Source organism: Rhinatrema bivittatum, chromosome 7 (genome assembly GCF_901001135.1).
Source record: "Rhinatrema bivittatum chromosome 7, aRhiBiv1.1, whole genome shotgun sequence".
NCBI lineage: Eukaryota > Metazoa > Chordata > Amphibia > Gymnophiona > Rhinatrematidae > Rhinatrema > Rhinatrema bivittatum.
In genome coordinates, this window is record NC_042621.1 from 286,137,992 (window position 1) to 286,157,931 (window position 19,940).

The 19,940-nt window shown below is 46.7% G+C and overlaps 1 protein-coding gene across 1 annotated transcript in view; it reads right to left on the reverse strand.

Annotated features, from left to right (window-relative positions):
* Window positions 1–19,940, reverse strand: part of XPNPEP1 (X-prolyl aminopeptidase 1) — a 139,379-nt gene that overhangs the window by 17,349 nt on the left and 102,090 nt on the right. The window contains exons 15-18 of the mRNA XM_029610346.1: window positions 6,198–6,258; window positions 4,984–5,053; window positions 3,754–3,927; window positions 2,712–2,788 (exon numbers count right to left, since the gene is read on the reverse strand). Of these exons, the coding sequence (XP_029466206.1) occupies window positions 2,712–2,788; window positions 3,754–3,927; window positions 4,984–5,053; window positions 6,198–6,258 (382 nt within the window). The remainder of the gene's footprint in view (window positions 1–2,711; window positions 2,789–3,753; window positions 3,928–4,983; window positions 5,054–6,197; window positions 6,259–19,940) is intronic.

Consider the following 19,940-nt stretch of genomic DNA (forward strand, 5'->3'; position numbering starts at 1 on the left):
TCTATCCTCGAAGCTCATGCCTCAATAAATTGGTTAGTCTATAAGGTACCACCCGCCTCTTGTCATTTTTGCTACATCATACTATCACGGCTATCCCTCTAAAGATCATACCTGGTTGGTCATCCATTTGAGTCTCTATGACAGGCATCACTTAAGCTGCTTACTCTTAAGGCATTGTTTTCTAGTAGCAATTTGTTCCACCAATTTGTTCGGATCGGACAAATCCCTTTTTGGGTTCTTCGGACGAGGCAGTGTATTTTCTCATTGTTCCTTCATTTCTTCTTAAGATGGTTTCTCATTTTTTCCTTTCAAAGGAACTTGGGTGATGAAGAATATGCTCAATTTTGTCATTTAGATGTTAAGAGACTTCTTCTGCTGGAATTAAAGGTCACTAATAATTTCATAACCTCAAAGTAGAATTTGTTTGGTTTAGTGGTCTTAGAAGGGTCAGAACAGCTTGTTGGAGTAAGGAAAGGATAGAAGAAGCTTATATATCCAAGAGATTGCCGCTTTCCAAGAAATTGGGGGGGGGGGGGGGCATCATACTCTATCAGGATATAGGCAGCTTTGTGGGCAGAACTTCACCTGCTATTCTCCACTGGAATTCTGTAGAGTGGCAACCTCGTATTCCTTGAATACTTATTCAAAGCACCATCATATCGACCTTTGAGCCAGGGAAGAGGCTTCCTTTGGTTTGGAAGTCTTGAGTATGGCCTTGGCAGTGTTCCACCCAGTAGAAGGATAACTTGGGTACATCCCATGTGTCTGGGCTGGTCTGACTGGATAAAGAGGAAGGAGAAATTAGTTCTTACCTGATAATTTCCTTGGGTACAGCCAGACCAGTCCACGACTCTCCCTGTCCAGATTCATTTTCAGAATAACCGTTTGTGTCCACTACTCAGCGCACTGGATATTAACCTGCATTCCTTGATATGATTTATTACCCTATGTCTATTCCATTTCTGGTTTCTGTTTGTTTCTCCTTTGGAAGCCCTCTGGTTTTTGCTTGGGAGGTGAGGGGAAGTTTAGTGTATTAAAACTGTTTATCTTAGCTTGTTACATAGAATACTGGCAGGCTAAGGTCAGCATGAGAGCCTATAAAGGGTAATGTCAGCAAGCTTGTTAGTCTCTGTCTCCATCTGCTGGTTGGGATGCATAACCCATGCATCTGGACTCAAGGAAATGAAATTATCAGGTAAGAACTAATTTCTCCATTTTGCACCAAGTCTCAAAGGGTAAGTACGTTCATATTTTCTCTTTGAAAACTGGCCAAAGAAAAAGCATGAGCAGAAATATGAACCTTCTTTTTCTGCAGGTACTTTTTCAGGCAAAAGCTATGTGTGTTGTTACCTGCCCTAGCCTAGCCTCGCCCAGAAAACGTCTCTACAATGCAGGTAAATGTACGTGTGTAGAGGGCAAGCAATTTTCAAGTAACCTTTTTACTTATTTAAGTAGCCATTTACACTGATAAATGGTTTTTGAAAATTGCTGTCTTCATGTTTCTGGCATCCTCTAAAAACAGTCAAACACGGGGAGTGAAATATTTCCAGTAGGAGGCAGTTTAAAGAGTCAGACGGTGCTAAAGAAAATGCCCAGTCACGAGCTATGTTTAGATAAGATTGTCAATCTCAGACTAAGACATTGAGGAAAGGAAAAGGCAATAGCAAAGGAGATATGACAGACACAGCTATTCAGAGAAACTTCAGCTTAATCAACTCAAACACTGGAAATGCTGAACTATATCCTACATTTCCAAAAAGGAAAAAAAGTTTACTTTAAACAAACAAGCAAAAAAAAAAGCTATTTTCTCTATAGCATGAGTTTTCTCCAGGGTACACAGTACCAGCTGTTCTCAAAAGGCAAACCCCCACACATACACTCGAGCCTGAAACAGAGCCACAGCAGAGGCACATAGTCCACCAAGAAGTGAATTCCCCCAGTTCATGCCAAGCATCAACCTACGCAGAAAACAAACAAAACAATTCTTTGATAAAAGTTGTTTGTGTTTTCTTTTCACCTTTTCTTTTTTACAGGCTTTTTAAACTAGAGTGACTTCAGCTGGTCTCTAAACATCAATCCCAGGGCCCTGAAACTTCTCGTTGTAAAGTGCAACGAGAAAGATTTTACTGAATGTGATGAATAAATGTGACAGCAATAATAATGTTGGGCAACACAAGGCAAAACTGGTATAAAACACTCCCTCTATTGCATCCTGCCAGATGTCAGAAGACAAACTCTGGACAATTCAGAGTATGGTCAGAAGAAAAGTTTCTGGAGGACAGACTTGGCTGTCTCCAGCTCTCATTTCTGTTCCTAATAAGGTCTGCTACATATTTCGGAGACAGGATGCTAGATTCAGTGGAACACTGGGCTGACTTATCATGGCATTTACTTCCAATATCTACAAATAAATCTTTCTAAATTCTCACTACACTTTCTAAGTACACTGGATAGAAATGAAAACTGCAGCACACACAAATCCAATTTCAGGAAATGTGTACAGAATGCCCTTCTCTATGCAGAGCTAAACCCTCACTATCACAACTTCTGCAGTTCTTTAGTTGACCCTAGTGTGCTCCAAGAAAGGAGCTAGGCCAAACACTCAGTGTGGAAGATGGAAGCCAGATGCTGGGTACCAAAAGCACGTTCACAAAGATTCAATAATGCATGCCTAGAGCAAAGAGAAGCAGGTGCCTCGAGCAGAAACTCACCTTGGTTTGAGCTGGAATCACCAGTACCACATTTTCAATTCGTATTCCAAAAGACCCATCTTCATAATACCCCGGCTCTGTGCAACCAGAAAACAATCAGAAATAATAAATGCCATCATGCAAATATCTAGCTTTCAGGATAAAAAAAATCATGGCAAGGGCTTGGGGGCCTGTTTCACCCTGGACGTTTAAGCAATCTGCAGTTTAAATGTGTGAAACATTCTAGGAGCAGTAGCATGCCAGGGGGAAAAGAAGAGGTGGTCAGAAGAAAGCATGCAAGGAGTTTTGCTTTGTTTTGTTAACTGGGTAAATATCCAATCTCTCTCCCAGGCAATGCACAGATACGACTGCAGTCTCCCCTCCTTGGAACCCAACAAACATGCTTCTGCTGTGTACTCGTCCAATATCACAGATAAGAGCCTTCACGAGCTGCTTCTCCGCACCCCAATCAGCATACATAGTATCTCGCAGACCATCATGGACAGGCGCACCTCAACAAGTGTGAAATACAGTCACGGGGCCCACACCGCCTGCACTCCCTTCTCTGGGCAATGAGATTCCGAGCCAGGAGCCTGAAATCTCCCCCATCCCTATCACCGGCCAGCTGAGCGCTGCCGATTCTGAAGAAGGCAGGAAGGTGGAAAACGACAGCAAACGGGGATCTTTCTTCCTGAAACAGGCTCTTTGTTTGGTAACGTACACTTCTTTTCAAAGAAACGTCTTTGGATTGGCTGGAAGTGAAGCCTTGGGGAAATGCATTTCCATCCAAAAGGTGGCTGCACCTTCTCTCACTCTGTTTTTGTAACGGGCAGTGAAAGATGTTCTATAAAATCACCATCTACCTCTTCCCAAGGGATTTTCTAATCATCTTGTAAATGAAATTTAGCAGTGAAAACATAAAAACAAACAGCAACATTAAATGATTTTTAAGCAGTGCTACATCGTTAAGCTAATTTTCTCTTTTTTTTTTTTTAATTTTAGATCGACCAGGTTGAGACAGTGCAAGGTATTGTAAATTACATTCCCGCAAACCATTTCCTACCATCGCTGATAATCATGCCAGCTTCCAGAGGTTCATCCGCAAAGGTTTTGTAGCTGATACCACAGGGTTCTTCGTGAACATTCAGGAAAGCGCCCACCCCGTGTCCTGTTCCATGCAGGTAATCCAGGCCGGACTCCCACAGCACAGAGCGGGCAAAGGAGTCCAAGAGATGGCCTGCAAGCCAAAACATCGAAGGATCACATTGAACACCAAACATTCCCATCACACAACTTGTGAGACTGGTGAGAGAAAACTAAGTACTTTTATTTTTACCTGTTACATAGCTAGCAGCCAGAGCAATCAATCAAACAAGCGTCATGGTCTACACAGTAAAGTTTAGCAGGAGAAAGACACTTTAAATCTTCTATTTAACTCAAATTTTGAAAACTTTCTCCTCATAAAAACATCAGACAATCTGATTTCTATTAAAATTAGAACAACAAAGGGGTAGATTTTAAAAGCAGCGTGGTGACGTGATCAGCCTTTTCCCAGTTCCCTCTCAGTCCACTTCAGTTAAGGAGCGGACTGGGGAGGGAACTTCCCTACCCCCCCTAACCTAACCTTCCTCCCTCTTCCCCTCTCCTCCTCGCCACCTAAACCTTTTCCTAACCATCCCCAAATTTTTTATTTTGGTGCTTACTGCTCCTCTGGAGCAGAAGTAATCGCTGCATGCCGGCAGCCGTCCAGTATGTGCTTCCCCAGGACAGTGCCAGATCCCGCTCCCCAGCACTTCAGCACATACCGGGGGGTTTACGCGCATGGCCGGGCCGGATGTGAAACGCGTGCGGCGCTTGCAAGGCCCAGCCATGCACGTAAACCCCGAAATTTACGTGCATGGTACTTGAAACTGCACAAAATTAAAATCAGTGTGACATTATACAGTGTTGTACATATGATGACCAAATCCAAGCATCTCATTTAAAGAATAAAATATTTTTAAAGAGGATCATTTTATGCTACCAAATCCCTAGTTCTAGCAGTGTACAGCACCCAGGGAGCACCTTACACACACCAAAGGGCAAGATTCATAAACCAACATATATAGAAGCTGAGATCCTAACTCACGATCGTCTGTTGCTCAGCAGTGAAAATATCTGCCGGGTTATTTACTGTTCTTTTAAAACTCAAAAGCCTGCGGCTACAGCATTCCTCACTGCCAGAGTTCCCAGCAGTGTGCCCGCGGGCGCCCAGCTGGGTTTGCAGAAGAGCTGGTTGGTTTCTGGTACAAACCTTTGGTTCCATTTGGGAACACTGCTGAGCTGACGGATATGTGCCCCTTCAGGACGTACGTGAAGCACTCCTAGTGAAACACAAAGGAGAGGAAACCTGTCAGAAGCAAGGCTCTCTTCTCAGTCACCGCTGGAGAACTACCATAGTTTAGAAGCATATGATCCACGGTCTCAGTCGGAGCAAAGCAGAAATGCAAAATTTAAAAAAAACAAATTTACACTTGTACGTGCTGCTCTTGGAACCTCTTGACAGCTCAATTTATGTGGTTTGCTCTGAACCTGCAGGATTTTCAGCCTTATGCATTAATAGACAATGAAGAAGGTATATATGCTTAATGGTGGGTGACAGAGACTGAGAAACAGAAGAGCTGTGCTCCATCTATTATTAAGGCTAATGCACTACAAACCTTTCCCCTGCAGGAATGCATCTCTGCCCAAGATAACTAATAGCAAAAAAGGAGAAAATGTGCCTGTTTCAGGGTCTGCTTTAGCTCATCCATTTCTGTACTCCAGCAATGAACCTGTACATACAGAGCACTTAAAGTACTTAGTGTAAAATACTGGACCTGTAACATCAAAGTTTAGAAATCCAGTTATGATACACAAGTTATGCAACATAATTCTCTGGCTCATCAGTAAGCACTACTTGGAAATCAACGTCACATTTTTTTTTAGAAGTACACAGTCATTTTTTTAATGGACCAGAATCATTAAAAAATTGAATGCACCCTGCCCCAGCCTTGTGTAACAGCCCAGTGCCACGCTACACGAAAACATTCCCCAGAACGTCCCAGGCCAAACGATTGTCTCCTCGGTTATGCACTGTTCTGTACAAACTGCAGAAGGAGGTTATCAGAAGAGGTGGATGGAGCCCAGCACTGTTCTAAGGAAGGCAACCAGTGAGCTCCCTAAAGGAAGCAGCTCATCCACAGGCTCCATGTTTCTCCCTACAACACCTGGCTGATATATATATATATACACACACATATATGCACAAAGGCTCTAATTTTGTTTTCAGCTTAGGCAGTAGGGTTGCCACCTCACCCAGGTCATGGAGTTGCAGTTTGACTTCCCAAAGAGAAACAGGATTAAACCAAGGCTGATTTCCCCTGTCCTGGAGTTGGTGGCATCCCCTAGAGGGCCTCCTGTCTTCCGGGTTTTATCCCTAGTGAGCAGCCTGCATGACATAAACACACAATGAAGGATTCAGGGTACCTTTTCATAAGCAGATGGTGTGCCAAAATGCATAGTTCTTGTCACATCGGTGGTCCCATCCCTTATAAAACCAAAGAGAAAAACAACATGGCGTAACTAACACATATCCCATTTTGAGTCTCAGGACAACAATTTTTATAGAGATTTTGGTGTGCAAAACACACATCTCAACTTATGCTAAATCTTTCAGTGAGGTCTCTAGAAAAAAAAACAAAAAACAATTTACACATTTTTCTTAGTCTAAGCGTATCCAAGGTATACTGCACCTTCCCCCTACACCCCACCTCATGATACTCTTCAGTCAATAATGGATCCACTGACAAATCTCACTCCACTGACCAATTCAACATTAACAGAACAGAAAATAATAAAGCAGAACACCATGGAGCTGAGGAACAGCCTAAAGGTTAGAGCAACAGGCTGAGAGCCAGGGAAGCCAGAGTTCAAATCCCAGATGCTCCTTGCAACCTTCAGCAAGTTTCTTTATCTTCCATTGCCTCAGTTACAAAAATTGTAAGCTCTCTGGAGCAAGGACCTACCACTTGTATAAGCTCGGGTCTGGAAAGGTGAGTAATTACATCCTAAATCCAAATCCACAGCTGACTAATTAGTTTCCAATTAAAATGGCCTAACTAGCAGCAGCGACAAAGACATCAGAGGGGTTTTCCCAGGACAATTGCTCAAAGAACCCCAGGCTTGAATAAGGCAAGATACTGGATAAAAAGTCACGAAAATGAGTGACAGGTTCTACCAGTTTATTACACTACCTAATTTGTGAGTATTTTCTTCACCATCCTAGATCAGAGGTTCTCAACCTTTTATAACTTCTACCCTTTCCAGAGTCTGAAATGTCTTGAATACCCACAGGTTGGCAAATATTACAAATTTACAGCCAATATCATGCTTATGTTTGGTTTGTCTCTACAGATAGATCAGTGAAAGGAGAAAGGTCCAAAGTGGTAAAGTGAAATTGAAATGAAAGGCAACAAAGATCATCGTGTGGCAAGCAACGAAGAAATGCAGAAATATTAAACAAATACTTCAGTTCGGTGTTCACTAAAGAAGACCCTGGAGAAGGACCGTCACTGGTTGACAAGAGCATGGATGGAAGTGGAGTCGACGAAACTCCATTTACAGAAGAGAATGTACGGAAAGAGCTAGGAAAACTGAAAGTGGACAAGGCCATGGGGGCCAGATGAGATCCATCCCAGAATATTAAAGAGGCTCAGAGATGTGCTGGCAGGTTCAATAGATCCCTGGAAATGGGAGAGGTGCCATGGGATTGGAGAAGAGCGGTGGTGGTCCCACTTCACAAAATTGGGAGCAGAGAGGAGGCTGGAAACCACAGGCCGCTTAGCCTCACCTCGGCGGTGGGAAAATTAATGGAGACTCTGCTGAAGGAAAGGACAGTGAACTATCTACAATCCAGTGGGTTGCTGGACCCGAGGCAGCACGGATTCACCAGGGATAGGTCCTGTCAGACAAATTTAAGTGACTTTTTTGATTGGGTGACTAGAGAATTGGATCAGGGAAGAGCATGCGATGTGATTTACCTGGATTTTAGTAAAGCTTTTGATACGGTCCCTCATAGGAGACTCCTGAAGAAAGTGAGAAGCTTGGGAGTGGATTGCAAACTGGTTTACTGACAGGAGTCAGTGTATAAATGGTAAATGGAACCTACTATGAAGAAAGAATGGTGTTATGTGGAGTGCCACAGGCATCGGTGTTGGGATTGGTTCTGTTCAACATCTTCGTGAGTGACATTGCGGAAGGGATAGAAGTTAAAGTTTGTCTATTTGCAGATGATACTAAGATCTGCAACAGAATGCATATGACTGAAGGAGTAGAGAAAATGAAAACTGGAGGACTAGTTGACAATTTGGCAGCTGAGATTCAGTGCCAAGAAGTGCTAAGTCCTGCATCTGGGGGTGTGGTAATCCAAAAGAGTGGTATGAGATGGAAGGGGAAAGACTGATGTGTATGGACCAAGAAAGGGACCTTGGGGTAATAGTGTCTGGAAATCTGAAGGCGGCAAAGCAATGTGAGAAGGCGATAGCTAAAGCTAGAAGAATGCTGGGCTGCATAAAGTGAGGAATAACCAGTAAGACAAAGGTCCTTGGTGAGACCTAACCTTGAGTACTGCGTTCAGTACTGGAGATCATATCTCAAAAGGGACAAAGACATAATGGAGGTGGACCAAAGAAGAGCGACCAAAATGCTGTGGGGTCAGCGTCGGAAGAATTATGAGATTTAGATTTTTATATTCTGCTTTTTGCACTTTTTTTCAGCACTTCAAAGCAGATTACATTCTAGGTATTTCCCTATCCCCAGAGGGCTTACAATCTAACCCCCTCATTTATCAAAATGCGCTAATGCGTTAAGGGCTTTTCGCATGCGATAGGCCCTTACCGCATGCGAAAACGTCTTTAACGCATGCGATTGCACCATATCGTATGGTGCAATGCAAATTTGAAAAACAGGAGGAGTTAGGGGCGGGGAGTGGGCTGGGTTTGCCGGTCGGCGAAGTGCTATCGCACAGACTTAACGCTGATTTTAACTACACCTTTTTCAGTAGCGTTAAGCCGTGCGATAGCTTGTGTTACGGGGCAGTAAGGATTTATTGCATTTCGCGATGTCTCCTGAAAGGCCTGTTTTAGTAGATTTGAAGCTCCCGGAGCACCAGCCTAGCCATCAGGGAGAGGGGGAGGGAGAGAGGGAGAAAGAGAGCGAGCCTAGCCATAATGTCCTCTCCCTAGATAGGTATTTGTATCCCTATGGTAGGCCCACCTAGTAACTCGAGGTGAGGTTTAGGTATTAGTGTAGGGGCCACTTTAACATTCAACGTGAGACATATGAACAGAACAGTGGTCTCTTGTGAAGATTTGATGGCCTTCGGAGTGAGGAGACTCACCCAAAGATGAGATTTGGGCAATGTTCTCTCCACCTAGCTCTCTCTCTCTCTCTCTCTCCCTCCATTAACAATGGTCCCCCAGTGGTTGAATGCAGGAAATACAACAGGTCAGGCACATAAAGCAATGTCTGAAAATGTTATCGCAATTTGCGCTAACTTAGCTCTTCGCATAGGTAATTAGCGCAAATTACGATAAACTGTATATTAGCATAACACACACCCCTTTTGCTATCACATGTGATACTTATCGCATTTTGATAAATCCAGGCCTAAGTTTGTACCTGAGGCAATGGAGAGTAAAGTGACTTGCCCAAGGTCACAAGGAGCAACAGTGGGACTCAAACCCTGGTCTCCTGGTTCATAATCCACTGCTCTAACCATTAGGCTATTCCTCCAGTCGAAGAGAGGCTGAAGGACCTGAATATATATACCCTGGAGGAAAGGAGGGGTAGGGGATATCATAGCTTCAGATACCTGAAAGGTTTTAATGATGCACAATCGTTAAACCTTTGCCACGGAAAAGAAATCAGTACAACTAGGGATCATGAAATTAAACTCCAGGGACTGAGTACCAACATCAGGAAATATTTCTTCACAGAGAGGGTGGTGGATGCTTGGAATGCCCTTCCAGAGGAGGAGGTGAAGACAAAAGCAGTGAAAGAATTCAAAGGGGCCTGGGATAAACCCTGTGGATCCATGGGGGTAACTTGCTGGTGCGGCGGTTACTACCCTTAACCAATAAGCCTTGACATTACTGAGGCAACTCCATCATTGCCCTCTGCTTCAATGGCAGGGGAAAAGGGAATGGGATTCAGACAGCAAGCAATGAGGGCCAAGACTTTTACTATCTGGGGAACAAATAAGCATGGGGGTAATTTGCTGATGTGGCTGTTACTACCCTTACCCAATAAGCCGGATATTTTTGATGCAGCTCCAGCATTGCTCTCTGCTTCAATGACAAGTGGTAAAGTAGAATTAGATTCAGATAGCAACCAACAAGGGCCCTGACTTTTACAGTCTGGGAAACTGAAAAGCATGGGGCTGATACTACCATAAGCTTGCCTGGCAGACTGGATGGACCATTTGGTCCTTTTCTGTTGTCATTTCTATGTTTAAGGGATTTTTCCCCCTCATTTTCATCTCGTCAGTTTTCTAACTTTGTGTCTTGGTTTCCCTTTCCATTTTCTCTTTTCTTCTATGCTTGTCTTCTCCTTTCTTCATCCTTTTCTCCCTCATCTGTCTCTCAGATAGCTTTTAAACATTTTCTTTTCTTCACCAGTTATTTTTCTCCATTACCACTTCTTTTCTCCTCTGTCTTCCATACCTCTTCTCCCTTGATCCCTCTGAGTTATCCACCTCCTCTTTGCTGGATCTCAGAGACTTACTTCAGAGACTTGTGATGCTATGTTTATTACTGTAATTGTTCACTATGTTATGATATCTCAAAACTTCCTTGATAAAATTGTTCACTATGTAAACCGTTATGATGGCTTTACCGAATAACGGTATATAAAACTCTTCAAATAAATAAATAAATAAATCTCAGCCCTCCATAACACCATCTCCCAGAATCTCTCCACACCTCGCAATCTTCTATCTCCCTCTCTCTGGCTTTCCACCCTCCCAATGCTTCCCACTCCTCCAGCCATCTTTTTCCCTGTACCTCCAAAGCCCTCCATCTTCATTTCTCCCCTACCTCTCCCCTCCCCCACCACATATTTCCCAGCCCTCCATCTCACTTTTTCCTCCCTTGAATCTCTCTCCACCAACCAGCCTTCTACATCTTCTCAACATATAGCCCTCAATCTCTATTCTTTCCAACTTCCGGCCTCTATATTGGAGAAATTGCTTACCTGATAATTTCGTTTTCCTTAGCGTAGACAGATGGACTCAGGACCAATGGGTATAGTGTACTCCTGCTAGCAGTTGGAGACGGATCAGATTTCAATCTGACGTCAGCCCCTAGTATATATACCCCTGCAGGGAGTGCAGCTCTTCAGTATTCTCCTCGAAAAGCATTGTGGATATATGTGTGACTGACTGATTGAATAACTTAATAATTTGGTTAACTTGAATAACTTCATAACTTGGTTAAACGTTAACATTTTGATTAACTTGATTAACTTGAACTGGTTGATTGACTATAGCTGGAGACCACCAGTGTACTCAACCGGAAAGCATCGACACCTGGCAGGGTGGATGCCCTAGGTAAATGAAAACATGGCTTACCCTTGAATCATATGAGAGATCATGAGTGACGGCAGCCAAGGGTGGGATGCCGAGTCCATCTGTCTACACTAAGGAAAATGAAATTATCAGGTAAGTAATTTCTCCATTTCCTAGCGTGTAGCAGATGGACTCAGGACCAATGGGATGTATAAAAGCTACTCCCGAACCGGGTGGGAGGCTGCCCATGACCCACTTAGTATTGCCCTTGCAAATGCCGTGTCCTCCCGAGCCTGAACGTCCAGACGGTAGAATCTGGAGAAGGTATGGATGGAGGACCATGTAGCCGCCCTGCAGATCTCGGCAGGGGACAGCATTCTAGTTTCTGCCCAGGATACTGCCTGGGCTCTGGTAGAATGGGCCTTGACCTGTAGAGGAGGTGGCTTGCCAGCTTCTACGTAGGCCGCCTTGATGACTTCCTTGATCCAGCGGGCGATGGTTGCCTGCGAGGCCGCTTCCCCTTGTCTCTTTCCGCTGTAAAGGACGAAAAGGTGGTCCGTCTTTAGTACTGGTTCTGACATTTCCAGGTATCTGGATAGGAGTCTGCCGATGTTGAGGTGGCGTAGACTACGGTCTTCTTCAGACTTCTTCAAGCCATCCGTCGTTGGTAGCGAGATGGTCTGGTTAAGGTGGAAGTGTGAGACCACTTTGGGTAGGAAGGAGGGGACCGTGCGTAGTTGGATGGACCCCGGGGTGAGTCTGAGGAACGGCTCACTGCAGGACAGTGCTTGTAGTTCCGAGATGCAGCGGGCTGAACACACTGCCAGCAAAAACACCGTCTTTAAGGTTAACAGGCGGAAGGACAGGCCTCGGAGGGGTCTGAAGGTGGTTCCTGCTAGGAAGTCCAAAACGAGATGAGATTCCACAGAGGTACCAGCCACTTTAGTGGTGGGCGAATGTGTTTGACTCCTTTCAGGAAGCGTGACACGTCCGGGTGAGAAGCTATGTTGTCGCCCTCGCTCTTGGAGCCGTAGCATGGCAATGCGGCCACCTGTACCTTGATGGAGTTGAGGGACAGACCATTCTGTAGTCCATTCTGTAAGAATTCCAGGAACACGGGAACTTTAAATGAGCATGACTTGATGTTGTGGTCTTCGCACCAGGCTTCAAATACTCTCCAGATCCTTATGTACGTTAACGATGTGGAGAACTTGCGTGCTCGGAGGAGAGTGTCAATTACCGCCCCCGAGTATCCGCTCTCTCTCAGGTGGGCCCTCTCAATGGCCAGACCGCAAGAGAGAATTGAGCTGGGTCCTCGTGGAGGATCGGATCTTGTTGTAGCAGGTCCCTGTGTGGGGGCAGGGGTAGGGGGTCCAGCATTCTTCTCATGTCTGTGTACCAGGGTCTTCTTGGCCAATCCGGAGCCACCAGAAGAATTAGTCCCTTGTGTAGTTGTATCTTGTGAATGATTGCGCCCAATAGGGGCCACGGCGGGAAGGCATATAGCAGAGTCCCCGGTGGCCAGATCTGAACCAGAGCATCGATCCCTTGGAACTGCGGTTCCCGCCTGTGGCTGAAGTATCTGGATACTTGGGTGTTGGATCTGTTTGCCAGAAGGTCCATGTCCGGTGTCCCCCACCGATCCACTATCATTTTGAAGGCTGCGGACGACAGCCTCCATTCTCCTGGGTCTAGACTTTCCCTGCTGAGGAAGTCTGCCGTGATGTTGTCTTTCCCGGCGATGTGGATGGCAGAGATCTCCTGGAGGTTTGCTTCCGCCCACACCATCAGGGGGCCTATTTCCAGGGACACCTGTTGGCTTCTGGTTCCCCCCTGCCGGTTGATGTAGGCCACTGTCGTGGCGTTGTCCGACATTACTCTGACCACTTTGTTTCGAAGTCTGTGAGCGAACCGCAGACAGGCTAATCTGATTGCCTGCGCTTCTAAGCGGTTGATGTTCCATCCCGCCTCTTCTGCGTTCCACTGCCCTTGGGCGGTTAACTCCTCGCAGTGTGCTCCCCATCCTCCTAGACTGGCATCTGTGGTGAGTAGGGTCCAGGTTGGGGAGGATAGTCTTGATCCCCGGCTCATGTGGCTGGCCTGCAGCCACCACCGTAGCTGGGTCCGAACTCTGCCTGGGAGAGATAGACGTACGGTGTAGTTCTGGGACCGTGGGCTCCATCGTGATAGAAGTGAGCGTTGTAGGGGCCTCATGTGGGCTTGCGCCCATGGCACAACTTCCAGTGTGGATGCCATCAGCCCGAGGACTTGCAGGTAATTCCATGCTGTGGGACGAGGGTCATTCAGCAATGTTTGCAGTCGGTTCCACAATTTTGATCTCCTTGTGGGGGTCAGGCTGACCTTGTCCTCTTTGGTGTCGAATTGGACTCCTAGGTATTCCAGCGACTGTGAGGGCTGTAGGGAGCTTTTGTTTGTGTTGACCACCCATCCTAGGCTCTCCAGTAGAGTAATGACTCTGCTGGTTGCTTGGCGGCTTTCCTCCGGTGATTTTGCCCTGATCAGCCAATCGTCCAGGTAAGGGTGAACGAGGATTTCTTCCTTCCTCAGTGTTGCCGCCACCAACACTATTACCTTGGTGAACGTCCGGGGTGCTGTGCCCGGAACTGGTAGTGACCGTCCAGGACTTTGAAGCATAGGCAGCGCTGGTGTTCCTGATGAATTGGGATGTGTAGGTAGGCCTCCGAAAGATCCAGGGATGTGAGAAACTCTCCCGGTTTTATCGCCCTTATTACGGATCGTAGGGTTTCCATGCGGAAGCGGGGAATCCTGAGGTGACGGTTGACCGACTTGAGGTCTAGGATGGGCCTGAATGTTCCCTCTTTCTTGGGGACGATAAAATAAATGGAATAATGTCCAGTATTCATTTCTTGTGGAGGCACTGGGGTAATGGCCTCGAGAGCCAGTAGTCTGGACAGTGTAGGTTTCCACTGCCGCCCTCTTGAAGAGGTCGTGGCAGGGGGACTCCACGAACTTGTCCGGAGGGGTTCGTAGAAAATCCAGGTAGTACCCCTCCCGGATTCAGACCCACTTGTCTGAAGTTATCTCGACCCATCTGCGGTAGAATAGGGCTAGTCTCAGAGACCAAGATGGCCGCTGAGATGTGAGGTCGTGAGGGCAGCGCTCCCGGGAGAAAGTTTTCAAACGAGCGATTTCTCTATTATTTTTTTCTTGAAAGCACAATGCCTCACACTAAAAGAAAAGCTCGCATTCGCGAAATTACCTCTACACCCGATCATTCCTTTCAACCGAGGATAGATGAAGCCTTCACGAGGACGCCAACATCAAACCCGGAAATGTTGGTCGCTGGGGCAGACAGAGAGCAGCTGCCGAGCCCCCTGACCTTAGAGATCTCGTTAAGCCCGGGGCCACCAGGGAAACGTTCTGTGAGTGCTGAGGCACGCGGGCAGTTTTCAGAGATGGCGAGTGGTAACCAGAGAGGGGTAGATGGAGTCCCCTTGGAGGACCTGAATTCGACAGGTTCCAGGAACCACTCAGAGCAGGCACAACACCGCCCGGAACATCAGAAAATTGGCGAAGGACTCCTGGAGGTAGGAAACAAGATGGACATTCTAACCCCACTAACCACCTCAGCTTTGGTCCCCTCGTTGGAGGAAATTAAAAATATATTAATTACTATGCAGAAATCTATAATTGCTTTAACGTCAACTGTGCAAGAAGCAATGCTTAAGACACAGAAAGTAGAGGATTCGCTGGCTTCAGCTGAAGAGAAAATAAATACTTTAGAAGGGAAAGTTAAGAAAATTGAAGAGGTTCAACTAAATCTTATAAAATCTGAAAAGATGGTGGAGAATAAAATAGAATTTTTTGAAAATCAAGCTAAAAGAGCGAACTTAAGGTTCCTTAACTTTCCAAAAACGAAACTACAGCCTCCTGCAGACTTACTGAAAAGTTATTTTATAAATATTCTAAAGTATCCTGCAGAAAAGATTCCAGCTATATTATCCATTTACTACTTAACTCAGAGAAATCCTACTGGGAACAGTAACAACCATAAAGGGAAAGGAGAAGAAGAATCGTTAGATTTGACGGACTTTCTGGAAAAATCTTTCGAAATGGAGATAAACATGAGGGAAACATTGTTGGTGCAGTTTGCCTCAAAAACGGATAGAGATGAAGTATTAAAACATTATTTCAGGTTTCAAAAATTAAAATTCTTTGGACAGTGTATACAGATTTTCCCAGACATTGCCAGATTGTCTCAGTTGAAACGTAAAAAATTTCTGGAAATGAGGGGGGAGGTGGTGGGAAGGGGGGCACGTTTTATGTTGCGGTTCCCTTGTCGTTGCTTTATATATTATGGTAACGTAAAATATATTTTCACAGAGCCAATACAGTTACGTAGCTATTTAGATAGACCATCATGTACCTAAGTGAATCCAGGAGTAGTTGGATAAGAGAAATTATGGGTATTGGCTAACCTCTAATCTCAGTATTTATTTTCAATTATATAGATTACTTATGATCTGCTTAATAAAATTTTGGTCTTCCCCGATTTCCTAAATATATTACAATGTGTTCCAGACCAGGATTTAATATTTCCTTTCTTGTAAAATGGAGTTTATCTATATTTGTATTGTTTTTCTTTTCTGGAATATGGATAACGCATTGAAATATTTTCTTGTAACTGAAATTAAAAAATTAATAAAGCATAAATTAAAAAAAAAAAAAAAAAAAAGAATAGGGCTAGTCTGTCCCCTATGGCTTCTTCCCTTGGATGGGTCGGCTGAATCTCATTGTGGGGTACAGCTGGGGCCTGTACCCGAGCTGGTTCCCCTCTTATTGTGCTTGGCCGAAAGGACTGGTTCCTGCCCGCAGGGCTGGGGGCTTGATAGTTGCTCCTGTAAGGATTGAAGCGCTGTGAACCTCTGCCGCTGGAGGACCTGGGGAAGGTCGCTGGTTTCTTTTCGTCTTATCTTCCGGCAGGCACGGCAATGGGGACTCGCCCCATTTGTCGGCCAGTTTCTCTAGTTCGCTGCCGAACAGGAGGGATCCTTTGAAGGGCATCTTTGTGAGGCGCGTTTTGGAAGATGCGTCGGCCGACCAGCTTCAGAGCCAGAGTTGCCTCCTGGCCACCACTGCAGATGACACCCCTCTGGCCGCTGTGCGAACTAGGTCGGAGGCCGCGTCCGCGAGGAATGATACTGCTGGTTCCATGTCTTCTCCCGGGGTGTTGTTCCTGGTTTGTGATAAGCAGTGTGAAAAGGCTGACCCCCCCCCCGACTAATTGACCCCATAAAGACCAACTCTACAAAGGTCATAAAAGTAAGAGGTTTATTTATGGAGGAAGGCGGGGTTCCTCCAGGAGCAGAAGCAACACGAAACACGTGGTATATCTGAGCCTGCTCAAAGATCTGACGTGTGCTCAGCAATTTAAGGGTTTCATTCAGCCAATGAACAGACATCTCCAAAAGCCCACCCATTACCTTATAGCCAATCAATAAATTTTAGCATATGTGTGTGCCCTGTTACTATGGGCAGGAGCCTCTTGTTATCATTAGCAGAGAATAAGACCAAGTTAACTTTCGTTTTCCCAGGAATGATGTCATCTGTGCTGGCTGGTTCTCTGGTAAGTTTAGTTTTCATAGTGCTTCATAGTGCTAGTGTCACATGTGCAGGATATATGCAATTTACTATTATTACAGCAGGCATGTGTCACCACAGTGCAGCAGGCCGCAATTTGTAGAGACATAGTGGCTATGTCAAATGACTGTTTGAGGATGGACTCCAGACGTCGGTCATGTGCATTCTTGAGCGCAGTTCCTCCCTCCACTGGGATAGTGGTGCGCTTAGAGACCGCGCAGACCATGGCATCAACTCTTGGGCATGCAAGAAGATCTTTGGTTGCCGGGTACAGGGGGTACAGGGCTGCCAAAGCTCATCCCCCTTTGAATGTTGGCTCCGGAGCATTCCATTCCTGGTCAATCAGCTGTTGTGCTGCTTGCAACAGAGGGAAATGGCGAGAAGTCTGTCGAAGACCCTCCAGCAGGGGGTTCGGTTTAGGTTCCCCTGAAGTACCTGGGCCCGGGATAGCGAGCTCAGTCAGACATTGGTTGACCAGGTCCGGGAGCTCGTCCTTTGTGAAGAAGCGTCTCATGGTTCGGTGAGGCTCTGTCCCCGGGGGGAGCTCCCCCTCTTCTAGGGGTTCGGCTTCCTCCTCAGAGATGTCCGAGTCCCCAAAGGTGGGGCTTCTGGGTAGTGGAAGCCTGTGCCTAGGTCTTGAAGGGCCTAGAGCATGAGGGTCCTCCGGTGGAGCATGTGGCTGGTCAGCCAGAGGTTCAGTTTGCATTTGAACAAAGGCGTGAATCTCCTTGAAGAATTCCACCCATGAGATCGACGCTGGGTCAAAGCTGAGGGGCGCTGGTTCCCTGGGGGTCCCCGTCTGTGGGGAGGTCCCCCTGGCTAGGTCCGGGGTAGCCCCTGAGGAGCTAGAACTCGGCCCTGGGTGGGACCTGCCCTGAACTGGATTTCCCAGGGCCTCCTCGCACTGCGTGCACAGGGTGTCAGCCTCCTCGCTTTGTGCGGCTCTGATGTGGCATGCTGGGCAGAGGCCTTGAGCTTTTATCCCTGTTTCTGGAGGTGCCATGGCTGTCGGTGCGTAAACTCTTATGCGCTCCGGTGCGCTTAAGAAGAGCGTGTAAGTTGTGCGTGCAGCTGTGCGCCCCGCCGTAGAAATGCGCCCGGCTCTGTGCGTGCAACTTATGCGCGCAAGGTTTGATGTGCGTGTAAGATTATGCGCACAAGTGCTTTGTGCGCCTAGGTCGAAGTTGTGTGCTCGGGCCGAACGGCGAACGGTGCGGCGAATAGGGCCAAGATGGCGACGGTGAGCACGCGGGCAATATGGCGACCCCTTCGGAGAGTCTCCACGTGGGTAGACCCTTGGAAATAGCTGGGGCCTGGCCCTGCTAGGGCGGATCAACCCGGGGGCACTGGTCCCGGCCGGTGACCTGTGCTCCTCCTCGATCCTCGGAGACCGGACTCGAGTAGAAGATTTCTACCTAACCTTGTCTTCGGCGCTTCCCAGTTTCATCCTGGGCGGTCTCCGGCTGCGGGGGGAGAAGGCAAATACCTTCACCGCCGCGCTCAAGGGTGCACCCACTGCCTCTCAGCCGCGCCCGAGGATCGGGGGCTAGGTCCTTGCTGCGATTCGGCCGCCGGACAGAGGCTTACCTCCGAGGGACCACAGAAATCACCTCGGGAATCTCAACTGGGGGAGGGACCCGAGGGTATCACCGCAGGAGAGCGGGGCTTGTCTTCAGGTAGGTTTCTTCTTTAAATTTGGATTTTCTTCTATGAATTTGGTTCTAACGCTGTGAGAGCATGCAGATAGTCCCTAAATGCTATGGAGACGGAAAATACTGAAGAGCTGCACTTCCTGCAGGGGTATATGTACTAGGGGCTGACGTCAGATTGAAATCTGATCCATCTCCAACTGCTAGCAGGAGTACACTATACCCATTGGTCCCGAGTCCATCTGCTACACGCTAGGAAATTACTCTTTGCTCTCCCCAACTCTCAGCCCTCCACCTTCCTAATTTTGGCCTTTCTTGCTTGGAACTGGAGAGCAGCAACAGAGTTGCCACCCCAAGCATGAATCAAGGGACTCGGGAAAGGCAGCCAGCCGCAGGACTAAAACCGAGGCGGCAGGCACTGGAGGGGGACAGTGAAAGAGCTGCTGTGCTTCCTGTCCCTCGGACTGCCTTCATTTCCTCCTATCCCTGCGCAGGCCTCATTTCTAATGAGGACGCCAACATGACAGGGAGACAAAAGGAAGGACACCGGAAGCACATCATTTTCACTGTACCCAGCAGTGCTGGCAGAGACTTTAGGTCCACATTTGGCTGCCTCTCCTGCTCCCCCTTTTGTAGTGGGGTAAAAAGTGATCTGACACATCTCGTTTTTACTTCTCCCAGTCAGAGCTTGGCAGCCAATGGTGAGCCCATGATCTCCTGCCTGAGGGTACCACCATTTAGGTTCCCTTCTTTCACGTGGCAATGGTCTGGTTGTGGGGCTCACCAGGCCCCTACTACGTTCTTTTTTGAGAGATCAGGCAGGCAGGAAAGGGGTTAGAGGAGCACATTACCTGTGCTTCATCTCTCCCATATGGAGCTGCCCATTTCTATACAAGAAGGAGACCCCTAGGGAGTTTGTGGAGTTTTTGATTTGGCTTTGGAGGAAGAAGGAGAGCTGCTTTCATTTCCCTTTCGTTTTCATTTTGGGGAAAGTAGAACTTCCAGACCCTGGAGAGGCATTAAAACGTTGGGTGTTCTGTCAGATTTCTAAGAAAGGAATTTAATTTTCCATTTTTGAATTTGGTTGAAGAAAGTTTCCAAGCCGCACTGCCTTCTCTTTTGGATTCTGTTCGACCGCGCTTCTCCTCTTGCTCCAGCTGAACCTCCCCACCGGAGAGATTCGGTTCACCCACCCGAGGTTTGGAAGGAGGATTGGAATTCTAGCCAAGGAAAAGAGTGGCACCCCAGCAGTGGAGATCCACTCCAGGTATCCATCGGATATTCAGGTACAACAAGGAGAGGAATCAGAGGAGTGCAATACCAAGTTACACTATACTGGGAATTGAATTTGGTCCACCATCCCAACAGTACAGAAGTTCCCAGGAACAAGCTTTA